Source organism: Citrus sinensis, chromosome 7 (assembly GCF_022201045.2).
Source record: "Citrus sinensis cultivar Valencia sweet orange chromosome 7, DVS_A1.0, whole genome shotgun sequence".
NCBI classification, from domain to species: Eukaryota; Viridiplantae; Streptophyta; class Magnoliopsida; order Sapindales; family Rutaceae; genus Citrus; species Citrus sinensis.
In genome coordinates, this window is record NC_068562.1 from 25164269 (window position 1) to 25183241 (window position 18973).

Sequence of the window (18973 nt, forward strand, 5' to 3'; positions counted from 1 at the left end):
AAAACGGTGTTACAATCCCTTACTAATTGTTCTGAAATTCAAAAAACTTCGCCGTGACGTGAATGTAGAATGCTCTTTACTTCTTTCTTCCGACTTTTGTGCCTTTGAAATCACTTTGCTCACACTCCAAACCGAATCCATATAAAGTTCATAATAAATGTCCATCTTTAATCCATCGATATTCTTTGTAATTATTCTAAATTCTGGCTCATCAATATTATTTCTAGCATATAGACAGTGAAACTCCTTTGTAGACTCATCTAGAGTGCAATTTGCTTGCCTATAATTCTGATACTTTAAATACAGTTGCTATTTGTAATGTAGAAGTAGATAATATTCCTCCAATATTCTTTTTATCCTAGCCCACAATCTGATGGTTGGCTTTCCTATAACTCTCCTATTATGAATTTGTTGCCGCTACGCAAATGTTGCTCCCTTCTCCCTTTAATTTAAACAACACCAAATTTGCCCATTTCTCCTTAACAACATCCATGTACTCAAAGAAAGTCTCAATCTCATTCAGCCAACCTAAAAATACCTCAATATGCAAGTTGCCATGAAATTCTACAAGATCCACAATAGTCTTATAATCTAACTACTCTCTGTGTCCTTTCCTATCATTATCCACAGAATCTTCATCATTCGAATCACCAGCTAAAGCCTCATGCACTTGTATAGCAAGTTTCCTCACAGGTTGGGCTACTTGTTGCCTCACAGCTCCGGCTACTTGTGGTTCTTCTTCACGGTTAGCTCTTTGCTCTTAACCTCTCTCTCTGATATTCATTGATTGCTCCCTCTAACACATCCAATTTACAGACTGCCTTAATTGCTTCTTTGGCTATCTCAGTGATAGCCTCCATAGTTAGTGCCTGCACTCCATGATCAGTGCCAGCAAAATAATCGTTCTATTGTTCATATCGTACCATGATGACAAGAAAAACTTGCTTTAATACCAATTGACGAAATAGATGTTGGGAAAATATGCTCTTTAAAAGCATATGTGTTTATTTAATTGTAATAAATATTTTTTTTTTCTGATTAATAAAATTAATGAGGTATTTTATTCAAATATCTTAATTGCATTAATATTTGTATTAAAGTTCATTTAATCATATTATATGTATTTATGTAATCACCATGTGGATTCACAGAAGACATAAATACAAATTATCTTATGATTAAATAAATTTAGTTCGCAGTTGATAAATAAAGTTGGGCACTTTATTTAGGTATAGACTGTAATAAATTCATTGAATGATTTGTCTTAATCATGTATGAATTTATTGATGTAGTACGACTACATTGAACAGGATCACATATGAGATTTAATTAACTTTGTAATAATTGCCAGACTTATTAAATCTCATAGGCGTTGATTTTACTGTAATCTTAATCTTGAGTTAATTATGATTTCATGATTGTAATTGTTATTTCATTTGAGTTACCAATGGGCACGACACATCCTTGTGGTCAAGATTACCTGGTATTTTGGTGGGAGCAATTATGAGTATTGGAGTTATGGATTAACAATATAGAATTTGTATAACACATCTCTTAATAGGTTTTCGGTACTTGATCATAGAATTCTCTGGCCAGAGTGTGTCAACATATTTAGTATGTTGAAAATGATCATTAGAGAAAACCAGTAAGGATCAAGGAATAAGATGTTATTAAATTGATTGGACAGTTGAGATATCAATTTAATTAACGATATGGTACAAAGGATTGTGCAGTAAAGAAATCAATGTGGCTTGGGACGAATTATTGTTCGAGCATACAATTATGGAAGTCAGTTCCAATCTTTTAGTGGAGTAGATTTGGAATTAAATAATTGGGCTAGTTTAATTATAGGCCTAATTATTGTAGCCACTATTGTATGTTCCCAAATGATCCCCGGGTTAGCTCATTTAATTAACTGCACCACTACTGGACTAATAAGTAAGATAACTAGATATTTGGGTCAAAAGCCTAAATATACCATTTAGTGGGAGGCTCCATTTAATTAGCTTTTGTGTAAGGGGCCTTATGTTATTTTACAAGGTGGGTCCCCTATTGAAAAAGAAAATAACGTGCGTTTTGTTTTTTGATTATTTGGAGCCTAGGGTTTTCACTAAAAGGTGATATAAAATGCTTATTTTCTCTAAAGAAAAGTGAGAAGCCACTTTATACAGATTAGAGAATAAGATTTTTTTCTCTATTGTTGAGAGAAAAATTTTCTCGTGCTAGTTGCTTTGGTAGTGATAAAGGCGCCCACACGTTAAGTGCAGATCGAACCTGAGTCATAACCTAGAAGATCATTGGTGACAGTTCGTGATCTAACAAGCGTGGTGGTAACGGATCGTGATCTAACAGGAGTGATGGTGGCGGATCGTGATCTAGGAGCCTAAATCACTTCAGCGGAAAAAGCCAACTCGGATTTTCAAGGTACGATTTCTAGAATACAAATTCTTATATATTATATGAGAGCGATCTTCAAAAGGTTTTATAAAAAATTTAAAAACTTAATTTTTCCCCAACAACAGAAACATTGAGATTGAAAAGATAGAGAAATACAAAGTTTCTAAATAATTGGAACATTAATGAATAAGACATAATAACAAAACTAAGGTTTCTGAGTCTCTTTATACTAACCCTAAATATAAAAAAATTTACCAAAATAGGTAATATAATAAAATTCCCCATGGTAACCTTATCTAACTAGTAGAAGATGAAGAAGTTGAAACAAAACAATTGGAGAGAATGATCAATGTTGGACACTGGTGCATTCTTGATGATTCATCACTCCGCCCTTCGATGAAGAAAGTTTTACTTATGCTGGAAGGAATTGTAGAAATCTAAATTCCTTCCAATCCTACTTCTTTTCTAGGTACTGTGTAGGCAAGTTGTATATGGATATAGGTAGAATTTACATTATGATTGGAGTGGGAATCCTAAGATTGGGAGCGTGGAGTGGGAGTGAGAGTGGGAGTAACTTGTTTACTTACACTGAAATCGGAGTATGGAACCATAATCAAAATCTAATTTATATGTTTGCTTTGTCTTGGATGGTGAGTAAATGGTTTCAAATTATAATTTTATCCTTATTTAAAAATTATAGTTTTTAATTACAAATTAATAAAAATATATTTTAAAATATTTATCCTATTATATTTGTAAATTAATTATAATTAATAATATTCTTAATTTTGTAAATCTCAAATTTTTATTAATTTTAATTATGTAAATTAAAAATTATTGATAAGACCAACATAAATTAAACATTATTATTAATAATATAGTATGAAATTAATATTTTCTTAGAATAGACTATTTATTATTAATATTAAATATATATAATACTATTATTTTTAAATTAATATAATAATATTATTTTTAAATATGATATTATTTATTTTATTTTATTAAATATAATTATATTAACTTTAATAAAAAAAAAGGTAAAAAAGGTCCCACCTCCCCATGGGAGTGGAAATCTCAATCCTTACTCCAAAAATGAGTAGAGCCCATAAAATATGATTCTCATTCCTCCTTTAAAATATATAAATAAACACAAGAGTGAAAGAAACGCACACTTCTCACTCTCACTCCGTAAGTAAACACAGCAACAGTGTGGGGCAGGCACAAAACCCCATAATACTGAGGTATTGCTTTTCTGCACTCAGAAGAGTGCTCAAACTTGTTATTCTCAACGACTGACTTTATGCACTGGTCTGATTCTACGAATTAAACTTCATACAGTGTTGAAAATAAAACAAACGGTTAGAGTTGAAGATATGTGGCAGCACAAATTAAATCTAGAAACCGCGTGTTGACGGGGTCGGTGACACAGTCAAAACCTCTCATATGGGAGATAAGATAATTTGGTAGAATTTACTAGCGACAATAACTAAAAGTAGTTTAATTTTAGCCTAATTTTAGAAAATATATATAACTGGTCTTTTATATATTAATTCTTGAAGCAGCTTTGAATTGAGTTTTCAGACGACTTTTGATAAAATTAGCTTGATTTTGACACAAAATATATAAAACTGGCCTTTTGTATATTGATTATCGAAGCAGCTTTGAATTGGGTTTTAGAAGACTTTTGACAAAGTTCACTGATTTTGACACACAAGTGTATATAACTGGCCGGCTAGTCTTTTGAAGTTTTCAAGTCCTTTGGAAGATGTAAAATATTTGGAAATTAAGTGTTACTTTAAAATAACAATTGTATTTGCAAATGAGGTATTATTACCCCCACTTCCATAACAGAATTAAAATTACGTCTAAATTATTTAAAAAATTACAACTGAATAAGAACTTTGAGCAATTAGTTAATTATAACCTTTTCACAATTTTTTTTTTTACTTTTCTTAGGTACTTTAACAATCTTTGATCATTTGAGATTGTTTTAAGATATATTTAAAATACCTATTTTACCCTTTATTAGAAAATAATAAAATTACTCCACAAAAATGTATTATTCTATCTAATAGATTAGTACTTAGTTTTATGTTCTCTAATCTACTTTTAAAAAAAATCAATAATTTTTAATACCCACATGTCATAAATATATTTTGTTAGTTTAATTGAATAGTAACAGTTACACTAATAAAGTAGTACTTATACATCATTTAAGAAAAAATATATTTTGTATAAAAAAAAAATTGTTCAAGTTAAGTAAATATTTGGGTATATTGGTACTTTTCACCTTATGAGGGTAAAACGGTTAAATTAAACTTAGTTAAAAGAAACCTTAATGATCAAATATAATAATAAAAAAAACCCTAAATCATGGAGAAAATAAATTAAGATGGAATCAATTAATTAATTCTTCAAACTTCTTTTTTATTTGAAGTTTTTAAAAATAATGTGAACTTATTGTACTAATCTTCTGAAAGTAGGAAAGAAATTTATAATATTGTGGGGTCGAAATATCAACACCCTAAACGTATATAAGACATGTTTTTCTTAAGGCTAATGCTAAGTTACATGCATGTACCTTACACCCCTCTCACATGAATAGTGAATGATGTGGGTCCACTCACTATTCATGTGAGAGGATTGTAAGGTACATGCATGTAATTTAGAGGGATCCTTTTCTTAAATTATACGTTTTTGTCATTTTAGTTCTTACTATTTGTAGAAAACAACACAGATTAGAAGTTTTCAAAAAAAGATTTGACTTAAGTTCTCCACAATTATATTTTATTTCACTTAGGTCCTTGATAACTTTGATTGTTACATAGGAAACAGACTATATAATTCTATTTTCGGGAGCTTATTATATAGTGTTTAGTGGAGCTTGCGGTAGCTCCAAACAACCGTGGAGCAAGGCTTGTGATGTAGTGGGGGAAATTTTAATTAACTTAAAGTTTTGGTGTTTACTTAAGGATTTTCATTTGATTTTGTGCTGGTTGCCTGGTTCTATTCATTTAAAGCAATTTTTCGACGAAAATGCGATTTTTTTGTCTTAATTTTTTTATAGTTTATTAAAATCCTATGGGGGAAAATAAATTTAAAATTAATATAGTTAAACTAAAAACCAGAGGCATAAATTGTCATTTAAGGCTTTGTTAACTACACCCCCACACGGGACTTCTCTATATTTTCAAACTATGAGACTCAAAATGCAACTAAGTATTGTGGCGGACTTGAGCTAGGTAGTATTTCTATTTATGGTTTCTGAAATTCTTTTAACAAACAACAAGGTCTTCTTAGATTACATTATTTTATATGAAAATCCAAGTTCCAAATGATTTCGTAGACACTGACCATGTCAGCACGTGCAACTGAAATTCACAGGGGCAGTCGGCTTTTTGAGACAGTTGACTTTGAGGACTTGGATCCAGCTAGGTTCATACATTTAAACATGAATACGAAGCTCACGAAAGTTGCTGACGGAAAAAGAGTAAGGGAAAAAAAAAAAAAGATTCTTTCTCAAAGATGCTTAGATTTCATCTTCTTTCATGCATTTTCTCACATTCACTATTCTATCTTCATGTTTTACTGCTACAGCTCAACAAGGACACTCAAATATAAACATAGGCTTTTCTCTTTCACCCAATGGAAACTCATCATGGCTGTCACCTTCCGGCATTTACGCCTTCGGATTTTATCAGCAAAGCAACGGCAGCAGCTATTATGTTGGAGTTTTTCTAGCTGGGATTCCAGAGAAAAATGTAGTGTGGACTGCCAACAGAGACAATCCTCCCGTCTCCAGCAATGCTACCTTGTTCTTTAATTCTGACTTCTGAGGGGAGAATTGTCTTGCGTTCAACAGAACAAGGCCAAGATTCCATAATTGCGGACGATTCTCAGTCTGCATCTTCTGCTTCCATGCTTGATTCTGGCAGCTTTGTGCTTTACGATTCTGATGGGAAAGTGATCTGGCAAACTTTTGACCATCCGACTGATACCATTTTGCCAACTCAACGACTTTTGGCGGGGATGGAGTTGTTTCCAGGTATTTCCAAAACTGATCCTTCGACAGGGAAATTCCGGCTGAAGATGCAGAATGATGGAAACCTGATACCTTATCCAAAAAATACTCCAGACACAGCTCCATATTCTTATTGGACATCTTTTACAGATGGAAAAGGTGATAATGTGAGCCTAAACCTTGATGAGAATGGCCATCTCTTTTTGCTGAATTCAACTGGCTTCAATATTAGAAATTTGACAAAAGGAGAAAATCCGACTGAAGGGATGATTTATTTGATGAAAATTGATTCGGATGGGATATTCAGATTGTATTAGTACAATTTGAGGAGGCAAAATAGTACGTGGCGAGTTGTGTGGGAGTCGACAAATGAAAAATGTGACCCTCTTGGTCTTTGCGGGTTTAACAGCTTTTGTATTCTAAACGATCAGACACCAGATTGCATATGTCTTCCAGGATTTGTTCCCATTATCCAAGGCAATTGGAGTTTGGCTGTGCAAGGAATTACACAGCAGAAAGTTGCAGCAATAAAGCTATTGAAGAATTGAAGAACACTGTGTGGGAAGATGTTTCGTACTCTGTTCTGTCAAAAACAACTGAACAGAACTGTCAGGAAGCATGTCTGAAGGATTGTAATTGTGAAGCTGCTCTGTACAAAGATGAGGAATGCAAAATGCAAAGACTTCCTTTGAGATTTGGAAGAAGGAAACTGAGTGATTCAGACATTGCTTTCATCAAAGTGGATGCTACTGCATCGTCTAATTCCGGAAACCCTTTCTCTAGAGATGGCAAAAAAGCACAACGGAAAGACATCGTTATCATTTCTTGTTTATTTGTTGCAGTTGTCATTCTTATTCTGGCGACTTTTGGAATTTTCATCTATAGATACCGTGTCCGATCATACAGAATAATTCCAGGCAATGGCAGTGCCAGATATTGTGAGGATATTGCTCTTTTGTCATTTAGTTATGCAGAACTTGAGAAGATGACAGATGGTTTTAAGGAAGAAATCGGGAGAGGATCATCTGGGACAGTTTATAAAGGGACTATGATCAATGGCAAATTCGTGGCTGTCAAGAGATTACAGAAGATGTTAGCTGAAGGCGAAAGAGAGTTTCAGACCGAGATGAAAGCAATCAGGAGGACTCATCACCGGAATCTTGTCCGTCTGCTTGGCTATTCCTTTGATGTATCGAATAAAATCCTGGTCTATGAGTACATGAGCAATGGTTCTCTTGCTGATGTGTACTCTTCACCCCCGAAAAACAACCTAATTGGGTTGAAAGAATGGGAATTGCTTGTAGTATAGCAAGAGGAATCCTGTATCTACATGATGAATGCTAGTCTCAGATCATCCATTGTGACATAAAGCCTCAAAACATACTCATGGATGAAAACAGGTATGCTAAAATTTCGGACTTTGGATTAGCAAAGTTGATGAAGCCAGACCAGACTAGAACATTTACAGGAATTAGAGGAACGAGGGGGTATGTTGCACCAGAATGGCCCCGGAATCTGCCCATTACTGCAAAAGCAGATGTATACAGCTTTGGAGTTGTGTTGCTGGAGATCATCTGTTGTAGAAGATGCTTGGATCAGAATCTTCCAGAGGATCAAGTTATTCTCGAAGAATGGGTTTACCAATGTTTCGAGAATGGTAACCTTGGCCAACTAATAGAAGATGAAGACGTTGATAAAAAGCAATTGGAGAGGATGATCAAAGTTGCACTGTGGTGCATTCTTGACGAGCCATCGCTCCGTCCTTCAATGAAGAAGGTTTTACTTATGCTGGAAGGAACTATGGATATCCCAATTCCTCCCAATCCAACTAGTCTTCTTACTACCATCTAGGCAAATTAGGTTTGGACAGAATAATTGTTTTCTAGTTTAAATCTTAAAGAATCATTCTCTGTTTTCTTCTTATATCTTGTTAAATAAGATTGATTGCTCGAAATGATTGAAGGACATACTCTTATTTAAGCTGCAACAAGAAAAAAATATCCATGGTTAATCCTTTGACATAACAAAGTAAAATCTAAATTCTAAAGACTGACTCCATTCATCTAAGTCCAGATTATTCCGCTAACAGCCCTCTACGTATCCACAAAAGTCTTCTCTAATGCCTTTAACAGATAGCTGGGAAATTCCCAGATCTTTAGTGCAATCCTGGAAGTTATGGCTGCAGATTTTAGTTTCAGATAAGCTGATTTGTTTCATCAAAGAGTCAACAGATGTCGAAAACTTGAAATGGCCTTGGTAATTTTATGTGTCAGCAATGTTTTCAGGGTAATTATAAGCTTGAACGTCCACTTTAAAATACTTGATGACTTGGCCGATGGATGCAGAGTTTTCAACAACTCAACAGCCAAATTCAAAGATTTTGAAAACTTTCTTATTTTTTATTTTTAGATTTTGAGCTAGTCCTGATCGGGATTACAAGCTGCCAAAACAAGATAATTTACAAGATATTTACTTCATGTTGTTAATGAAACAAACAGTCCTATTTCATTAATTGATTATCCAAAAATGCCAGCTATTCAATAACTGACACATTTATCGATAAATAAACTATTGCTGAAAATCATTACAGGCAATCCATGACCTGACCATAAACTGACTATGAAGGTTACAGGACCTGATTGTGTCACCAACTTAAAACTCGTTTTACATAGGAAGTTCGAACAATTTATGTACATATATAAAACAAGAATGAATATAGATACTCCATTATTACAAAACAAAGCCACCAAAGACAGTCATATATGCAACCTCTTGCAATTCAGCGTAGTTTTAAAAGACTTTCCAGTTTCTATTCAACCAAAGAAGTATTAGTTTCTTTTAGCTTTAGGTTATTTACCTCACCGACACATAAATAGAGTAATGCTACCAAATTTTTGGATGGCATCAGTTTCATTCAATATACTAGCAGTGCACATCTCTTACTAATATTATTCGAAAACAGGCCCACCAATCAGATTTTAATGTTAACTGAAACGAGATGCAGCTCTCTGCCAAGTTTAACAATAGCTATCAATTCAAAATACTCTATGAGAAAAATAGTGAGATTAACTTCCAAGATAACAATAGACTAAGAGAACAAAAATACTTATTCATGACTCGACGTATAAAATGTGTCTATGATTAAATTCCAAGATAACAATAGCCTAAAAGATTAAAAATACTTATTCATCACTCTACATATATAATGTTTGTCTATGACTGTTAAGCGAAAAATTTTCAGACAACGCTTTCCCGGAAACCAAAGTACAAGCCTTCTGAGAATGATCAAACTTAGCTACATTCATAATCTGGTGATTGCAATTCATACATGGAATATATAGCAAATAAATACAGGCAGCTAATATTTAAGAAATGAAAAATCAAGATGAGAGATCACAGGATGTATAGGAAAAAAAGTACAAAACTGAGGTATATATTGTTTGAACAGCATGCAGTTATGACGATAATTCACAAAACAAAACTATCTTGCAGCTGTTGTAGTTTCAAATCTAATGAGTATAGATAACTATTTGTAGGTGATAACGAAGAGCAATACCCCATGTTGAAGTCTCCTGATCCTCAGAACAGCCACTGTTTGAATGAATCCTGGATTCAGCTTCACTTGGAATATATACAGCCATTTCATTTGGAAGTCAAGAATATAGAAATGACATTTCTCATTTCCACATCTAGATTAGGAACTTGAGGCTTTTCCCAAGGAATTAAGAACATTCTCCGGCGTTATCTCCTCCACGATTACAATTTTGTCTCTTGATTTAGACCCAGAACCTATGGACACTTGCCTTCTTTTAACCCCTAAAACCTGTAATTTATAAATAATAATCATACTATGAACTTTCCATAGTTTCCTCCACTAGAGAGAATAAATGGAAGGAATCATAAGACTGAATATAAGGAAACGATTAATAAAAAATAAAAAAAAAAGCTTTGCACTTCATAATCAACTGAAGAACCTGGATAAGATATAATAGGGATGGCTATTACTCAATTTTTTTTAAAAAAAATTCTTTATTCCTTTTAAATAGAATTTATTACTGCATAAATGTAAACCAAGTCCCATCCCAATCCAATTATAAGTAGGTTTGAACCAAGACCTCTACAGACTAGTAGTCTAGTACCAACCTGAAGATACTGCAACATGAATCAACTATTTTTACACTACGTAGTAAATTTCTATCCATGCCATGATGCCTACCTAGGATCCTTGTTTCTGTTCATCAATCCAAAATTTGAAAACTTCCTATCTATAATATAAAATTGACCTGTTAAATAAAAATATAAGTCACCAAAAATATATAAATATAATCCCCAGAGGGAACAAGCCATTCCAATTTTTCATTTACCATACATTGCACATACAACACTTGCAATTTTCCTAGTAGGATGAAGAAATTGAAATTTCAGAAAATTAACGAAATATAGCAGAAGAGTCCTACCATTACCGTTCAAAAAGAAAACTTGCACACTCTCAACAAATTCCCCAACTGAAACATGATTAGCTGCTAAGAGCAAAAGAGCATCAATCATGTCCCAGCGGTACGCTAAACCAGCATTAATACACTAACATTTCTCGTAAATTTCTTAGAAAAATATAATTAATAAATAAATTCTAGCACATATAATTCATAGTTATATACGAAGCATTATTAGAAAATTTCAGTGTCTCATCACAGACATTGCTAGCACAGCAAATAAATTTCCGTTATAACAAATTCGAAAAAGAAAATAAAAATAAAAATAACAAATTTAAACTAACCGAGCTCATGTATTCAAGTAGCGCCGCGTTGGCTTCGCCGTCCTTCGCCGGCGCGTCTATTTGCACCCCTACTGCTTCATCGCTTACATCTAAATTTACCAAAACGCCCAAAAAATAACAATTAAATTAGGACAAATTTTAAATTAAACAAAATAAAAATGATTGAATGAATCAATGGAAAAGGAACCTGTGATGGAGCACGATTTGGAGCCGGGCTTGGCGTGGATGGTGATGGAGACAGAAGAAGGAGGAACTAAGCGAATACACGAAGGCAAATTCTCGTCGTTGGTTTTGATTTTGGACTGGGTCGACCCGGCCGATTTGGCCTTCGATTTCCCTTTCTTTGCTGGTGCCATTTTTTCGTTCACGTTTTCAGCTCGAATCGAATGTGTACTGTGATGGCCGCGCAGCTCGAAAGCGGCTCATGCGCAAATCGGCTAGTATTTGCTGTAACTTGTTTACGTAGCTAGCGACTGCTGGAACCACTAACCGATGCCACGTGGACAATTCGTAATTTCCATTGTCGTTACGCTAATTTTTTTTTGATATTATCATTTTACCACCTATATTTTTTGAGATATCATAATACAACTACAATTTTCTCATAATTATTTTTTTCACTTAATGTTTCAACCTTTATCATTTTACCACCAAACTGTTAAAATTAACAGAATTTTTAACTGAAATTATAAATTATATCTTAACTCTAAACCATGTAAGTATAATTTAATCCATTAAATTAAATTAAAAAAATAAAAAATTAATTATATACAAAGAAATAATTAATTAATAAAATTGTAAATATTATACTCTGTGAAATTCTTAAAATACCCCCTTTGACATCAGTAATTACTTCACAGTTAATGTTTGATGGTAAAATGATAAAAAATGAAACATTAATTAGAAAAAGTAATTGTCATAAAACTTTAGTACTAAAGTGATATGTCAGAAAACAGTAATTGGTTAAATGATAATATTCTTAAAAAAATATATAAGAAATTGGTGTTTAATATAAAAATAAAATAAAAGTGTTGGATATTTTATTATTGCTTACTCATTTGATAAATAATGCCTGAGAAAGTTTTTAGGTAAAATTTAAGAATGTCTAGTACTATTTTTCAAGGATTAGAATTCTCTCCTGATATAATCTTTTATATGAACAAATGCACTCATATGATTGATAGTTAATAAATGAAAATAATAAATAAGTAAATTTTGACCATATATAAATAAAAGCACATGTGAATCAAAAGATACTTCAACGCTCAGACATGATCATATTGTGGGAGGATGAATTTTGTTTCAATATTTGTTCAAACAAATTCCTCTCTTCGAGGTCAGTGTTTTGAGTTTTTTTTTTTTTAGAGAAATATCTACTATAAGATTGTAATATAATAGGAAAGAGTAGAAAGATAAATTTAAGTTAAAATGGTAGACTATTTGCACTCTAATATGTTTTTAACATGCATATTATGGTGAAAGATTTTTAATATTACAAATATACTCCAACTGAAATTTACAATTAAGAACAATTAAATATAAATAGATAGTATTACACTGGATGTCCAGACACCCAATCTACTATACACTCTTTTAACGCAAAATTATCTTTGATTAGACCTAAAATTTCTTTCTCAAATTCATATTGCAAACATAATGTTTTTTAGTTTTTGCAGATGTACAGCACAGGTATAGTAATCATCAACTATGACTTTGCCATGATTTTGAAATCCCTTGAAAAAAAAAAATTGAGAAAGACTAAAGCTTCTTGTTGAAAAAATGTCTTCTTTCTACAAATAATAAAGAAAAAGTAGATTGGCATCCTCATGATTTGTTAAAATAGTTATATAGACCTATATATTTTAGTAATGATCTTATAGACTCCTTTTGAGAAACATAGTTATTTTCAACAAATCTAAATTGTTGGTCTGCGCAAATATATTATTTTCTAACACAAAAGGTTTGTATTCAAAATAGTGTTTGTATGGCCATTTCTAAACACAAAAAGGAGTTTGTATATCGTAAAAGCAGCATATGTGGTCATTTTTAAGTACAAGAGGATCTCCCTAACAATTTCTTTAAATTAAGGGGGCTTGTTGGTGTCTTTTTTTCCAAATAAAAATCAGCTACCTGGATAAAAAGAGAGTGCAAATGTGTTGATCCACCACTTATACAAGGAAGAACCTAAAATATCTTTATTATTTTTGTCAAAATTATAATTTAAACATCATATTTATTAACTTTTAGTTTATATATATATATATATATATTATAACAAATATAACTTAGAAGTTACAACACATTGCCTAACGGCCTTCCATGAGTGTAACAGTAACATCGTTAATAGAACATATTTGTTGGTTCTGGTTAGAAGATGACGCCGAATCATAGGCACCCCGCCTAACTGTAAATGCTGGTTGTTTTGCAGCAGGGAGGTCCTTAATTTCACTATTAAGCATTGATACAACGGTTGGCATGTTTGGCCTGTCCTTTACGAATTCTTGCACACAAAGCAATCCCACATTTACGCACCTTATGATCTCCATTTTGAAGCCAGATTCGGATATAAGTGGATCCACCAAATCAATTACATTGTTGTCATTCCACAATTTCCAGGCCTGAAAGTGAAAACGGAGAAGAAAACCCAAGAGAAAAATTAGGACAAATATCATTAAAAGGCAGCCAAAGAGATGTGAATTTGGTGGACTTACATAGCCTAGAAGAGTCAACTCAAACTCCTCATGGTAAAAACTTGTGTTCTTTCTCCCGCTAACAATCTCTAATAACAATACTCCAAAACTAAAGACATCTGATTTTTCAGAAAATCTTCCTTCCATTGCATATTCAGGTGACATGTACCCACTGCATTTCATTTGTCACGTGAAGATGAAATGACATGAAACCAGGATTTAAGCATATAAATGTATAGATAGAGGAAACGAAATAACTTACTATGTCCCCACTAGCCTCTTAGTGGCGGCTTGATCTTGATTGCCTCCGAAAATTCTTGCCAGGCCAAAATCTGAAATTTTAGGATTCAGATCATCATCGAGTAAGATGTTACTTGCCTTTAGATCTCTATGTATGATCCGCAACCTAGAATCCCGGTGAAGGTAAAGGAGACCTCGACTAATTCCTTTAATGATGTTGAAGCGTTTTGGCCAGTCTAAAAGACTTTGTCTTTGTGGATCTAAATGACCGAAATGGAAACTCAACACATGGAATTATACTCTAAATTAGAAATTAATAAAGAATAGCTTAGCATGTACTGACCGAATAGAAATGAATCCAAACTTTTATTGGGCATGTATTCATAAATCAGCATGTTTTCTTCTCTTTCAACACAACATCCGAGGAGTCTAACAAGGTTTCGATGCTGTAGATTAGAAATTACCATAACCTCATTCATAAATTCTTCCTGCCCTTGTCCGGATGCTTTGGATAGTCTTTTCACTGCTATTTCTTGTCCATCTTGCAATTTTCCCTGTGGAATTAACATAAACTCAAGTCAATAACTTATGTATTATGTTGAACAGCTAGTTATGTTGTAATGAAGCCAAGCTTAATTACTCTAGTGGTAAAGAGCAGTCTTTAATGCTAAGGTCCTGAATTCGAGTCTCAATGAATGCATGGGTTAATAGCAATAAACAGGGTAAATACTCGTTTAGTTTCTATATTTTAACTTATATATCCATTAAGTTCCAATATTTTAAAAAATTACTCTTACAATAAAGTACATCACATTCTTACCCTTACTTTTTCTTAATCATTACCTTGTAAACTGGACCGAAGCCACCTTGCCCAAGTTTATTCGCTAACTGGAAGTTGTTAGTTGCATTAGCCAGCTCCTCAAAGTTGAACACTAGTAAATCCTGTAGTCTAGCTGGGTTCACTTTTTCAGTAGAAAAATTTGCATATGCTTCTCCCAAATCAAGTCGTTGCACCTTGGAATTTTCCTTCATTGCTGATTTAAAATCACATAGCATGAGACGAATATATAAATTGGAAATGAGCAAATCAGCAAGCTCAACAACTAAGTAAGAATCATGAGCGTTTACCCTTTCGTTTAGCAAACCATCTCCACGCGAAAAATGTACAAATTGCAATGGCAATTATTCCTACGATCACTGATAGTATGATAACCAGTTTCATATCTTTTCGGTCTGCAGATAATAAGTCCATTACAGTCATGATCAGTTTCCTCCTTCAATAGATCGTAGATATATGAATTTCTAACTTCCGACATAATATTAACTTCAGTGCTATTGAATGGATCATAGTAAGACAGAATTCAACTTACCAAGTTCTTCATGTGCCACACGAATATAAAGATTTGTCCCACCAGAGGGTAATTTCCGAATGTCGATTAAATTGTGAGTCCATATCATACAACCAACGCCAATCTCATAAGCATATGCTTTGCAGGAACAATTGTTCAGGCACTGGTCCTTGCATTTATCTTCCTTGGCAGAGGACCGCTCAGCAAAGTAAGGCACCTTCATAGTCTCTAGCTTAAAGAACCCATCTTGTTTCCCCTCAACTTCACTAGGTTTGACCGTCCTTTGACAAAGCAGTGGCTTCCTTCTGACACACCCACCAGACCAGTTTCCTCTGTTCCAGTCCTCTGCATTCTTTGGCTCAAACCCTAGCAGACAGCTACAAATTGGTATTTTCTGTGAATTACAGCTTCCGAAAGCCCCACATTTGCCGTAAACATCGCAGTCGTTTGTCGGGTAGAAAAAATAAATCTTCAAATGAGCCTTGCCGTCGACCCAAGCTCTTTCTTCCAGATTCCCCTGAGGAGTCAAGGTGAAAAACACATCATTGTCTGCAAAGGCGAAAGTGAGATAACGAGTTCCTTTCTGGTGATCCTCTCCAAGATTAAATCCATCAAGATAAACAGAATTCATATCCGGAATCCCAATGAAGTAGCGACCATTCCATGGACCACTCCTCCAATACGGGCGGGTACCATTAATCCAGATGAACACTTCAGGAATTGTAAAGGAGTCAAGGCCAGCTGAGAAGCTTCCAATGGATGGATTAGAAAGGCTTCTCCATGATGTCAACTGCACTTTCTTACCTGTTCTTAGATCTGTGCTAACTTTCATTTCTGAATAGAATGTATCCGTAGCTTCTTGGAAACTATCCCATATGCTAACTTGGCTAATGTTATCATGCAAGACAAGATTTCCCGAATCAAGAAGCTGAGCTCTTGTGTTACTATTTTTTACTAAACTTGAAACATTTGATGACCAATGAATCTCTTTCTGCCCATTCAGAACAACAAGATTGCCATCCTCCCAAATTGTGAAAATCCCGGATGAATCATTGAGAGGCTTGCTTCTGTTTGCAACCCATACGACAGTTTTATTTGCAGATCCTCCTTTATTGTACCAAATTCCAATGTAGCGATTGGTAGAATTACCATCAGGGCTAAAAAACCCAAGCTTGAATTTACTGCCAATAGAGATAATGGCTTCAGGATCTCCGATGAACTGAGAAGATGTGATTGTATCTGTAGCAGTAGCAGTGCCGAAATCTGTATAAAAACAAGATGATAATAACACAACAAGAGCTACTGAAATCGTTCTCTCATGGCTTCCGAGTTCCATATATAACTAGTTGGTTGCTTCCAAGTGATGAATTAATGTAGAAAAATGCTAAAGAGAGAGAAAGATCAGAGAATTATTTATCAACTTAAAAGCTTAGATTGTTAGGTCTAGCTATGTTACTACAGAGGTCAAATACCTCATTTTTTGTCTTTTCCATCGTTAAAATCTAAGCTAAAATTAGTTCAATGGCTAAGATGTTTCTGTTGGGCTATTAACACTAGAGTCCCTAATGTTTGCTACAAAATTAAAAAATAAAAAAAGTTCAAAATTTTAACATATAAATCCATAATATTTTAATTTTTTTACACTTAAGTGCCGATAAAATGAATTATTCTTATATTTAAATTAATGTATTCAAATTACTACTCTTTCTTATTAGTTAATTAATTTTATATATAGTAAAGCTATCTATTAAGTACAAATCATATTTTGTGATAAATGTAAATATGAATTTGTAGTTAATATTTTTTTCATAATACTTATTCAATATATAGTCAATAATTTTAATATTTAATAAAAATTATTAATTTACCAATTAATAATGTGTTTTCTATTGTTTAAAAAGAAGGTATCAAAAAGAGGGGCAAAAAAAAAATGCTCTTTATTTATTTTTACATCTAGAAATTTGATGAACGAGTTTACAAATTCTTTAACAAGGATTTGGAAACAAAGTTATTTTCTGCTTCATTTAGGAATTTTTTCCACATCTCATGTTTGATAACTTTAAGTTAGTGATAGAATTCAATTGTTAATTGCTAGAGATATGTAACTGAGGCTAGTGAGTACGTAAACAATTTAATCAAATTTTTATATATTATTTTAATTTATTAATTTAGTAAAAATATAAAATTAGTTTTATCAAGGATATATTTGACATTTAGTTAGGTGTATAGAGTAAATCTTCTTTTTAAAACTTTGATCATGTATGTGTCGATTAATAATTAAAAAACAATAGCCCCACCCTTTTATCTAAGTTCAAAAATTAAATAAGTAGGACGAATGAATCAAAATTTGGTACTATCCGATTGTTTTTTAATTTTATAATAGAACACGGATTGCGGTGTAATTAACTAAAAAAAACCCAAAAGTGGAGTATGTTGCACTGCAGTAATATAGCTGGACGCGTACTTGCGTAAATGATTTTTCGACAGCTTGATTGCCTATAAAACACGTTTCATGGGCTCCACTCCAGGCCGTACATAAAAATTTATGAATGAATTTTATTTTTAAAATTTTTGTGCATTGAACCATTCATCCTTTTCACACGAAGTTGAAACAATCATCCGTACAATGTGAATACCTTATCTTATCCCCAGCCTCAAACTTAAAAGTCAAAACCTGCTAGATTCCGTTTCCATTAGCTACCGTTCCATTTTGTTATAGCGCTTCAGCTTGTATTTGCTTAATTCTCATAGCTGTTTCGCCCATTCCGCTTCCTTTTGCAGAGAACAAACGATGTTCTTCTTTAATGTATTCATGGGAAACAACGCACGCATGCATATATATTAATGAACAATGCTAAAGAGAGGGAAAGACGGAGAGAATTTTGCCGGAGAGCATTAATTAGGCCTGGACTTTTATAAAATTTAGTTGTCAAAAATCATTTTTAACACAAAAAGATAAATCAATCTCGCATGCATCAAACACGGAATTTTGAGGAATATGATGTTCGCTCAAGAAGGGACAAAATAAAGAAACTTTATAAACACGCAAAGATGAGGATTAAAAAAAAAATCTCTCAACTAAGAATGCCAAAATGTAAACATTTTCAAATAAACAGGAAAAATTTCAATTACAATCCTTATAATATAAATGGGGAGGCTTTAAAGAAACGTAAACTATTATTATTATTATTATTATTATTATTATTTTACCTATAAATATCAAAATTTTGACTCCCAATTTGTTTAAAGTTCTAACTGAATATGAACAATAATCAATTATAGCTCTAATAAATATCTAAATTTTGATTCTCAATACCTTGTATATAGTTCGAACTGTATTGGAACAATAATCAAAAAATCAATTTTCAATAAGGGATAAAAGATTTGGCAAAACAAGATTGTTTTTTACCATAATACCCATTTTTTGAACTCTCTGTTTTACCTCCATTAAATTTTCATAATCCCTAAACTATCTCAAATAAGTTTTGTCACTTAT

The 18973-nt window shown here is 32.9% G+C and overlaps 2 protein-coding genes and 1 pseudogene across 5 annotated transcripts; 1 reads left to right on the top strand and 2 right to left on the bottom strand.

Annotated features, from left to right (window-relative positions):
- Window positions 1-5798: 5798 nt before the first annotated feature.
- On the top strand, window positions 5799-8507 carry LOC102615533 (G-type lectin S-receptor-like serine/threonine-protein kinase LECRK1; annotated as a pseudogene).
- A 1196-nt stretch (window positions 8508-9703) lies between these two features.
- On the bottom strand, window positions 9704-11631 carry LOC102626821 (uncharacterized). 3 transcript variants are annotated; one of them, XM_052445109.1, is made up of 4 exons: window positions 11386-11631; window positions 11199-11287; window positions 10879-10941; window positions 9704-10244 (listed from the first exon to the last, which is right to left on the bottom strand). In XM_052445109.1, the coding sequence occupies exons 1-3, from the start codon at window positions 11552-11554 to the stop codon at window positions 10888-10890; spliced, it is 312 nt and encodes a 103-aa protein (XP_052301069.1). In that variant the 5' UTR covers window positions 11555-11631; the 3' UTR covers window positions 9704-10244; window positions 10879-10887. The 3 variants fall into 3 exon arrangements, with proteins under 3 accessions (XP_052301069.1, XP_052301070.1, XP_006464590.1); XM_052445110.1 differs by having other exon boundaries at window positions 10885-10941; window positions 11386-11630; XM_006464527.4 differs by lacking the exon at window positions 10879-10941 and having other exon boundaries at window positions 11386-11627.
- A 1735-nt stretch (window positions 11632-13366) lies between these two features.
- LOC102626329 (G-type lectin S-receptor-like serine/threonine-protein kinase At1g11330) lies at window positions 13367-16933 on the bottom strand. Of its 2 annotated transcripts, none has more exons than XM_006464526.4 (7): window positions 15499-16933; window positions 15257-15361; window positions 14972-15162; window positions 14472-14682; window positions 14151-14220; window positions 13910-14060; window positions 13367-13816 (listed from the first exon to the last, which is right to left on the bottom strand). In XM_006464526.4, the coding sequence occupies exons 1-7, from the start codon at window positions 16811-16813 to the stop codon at window positions 13505-13507; spliced, it is 2355 nt and encodes a 784-aa protein (XP_006464589.1). In that variant the 5' UTR covers window positions 16814-16933; the 3' UTR covers window positions 13367-13504. The 2 variants fall into 2 exon arrangements, with proteins under 2 accessions (XP_006464589.1, XP_006464588.1); XM_006464525.4 differs by having other exon boundaries at window positions 14151-14388; window positions 15499-16931.
- Window positions 16934-18973: the final 2040 nt, after the last annotated feature.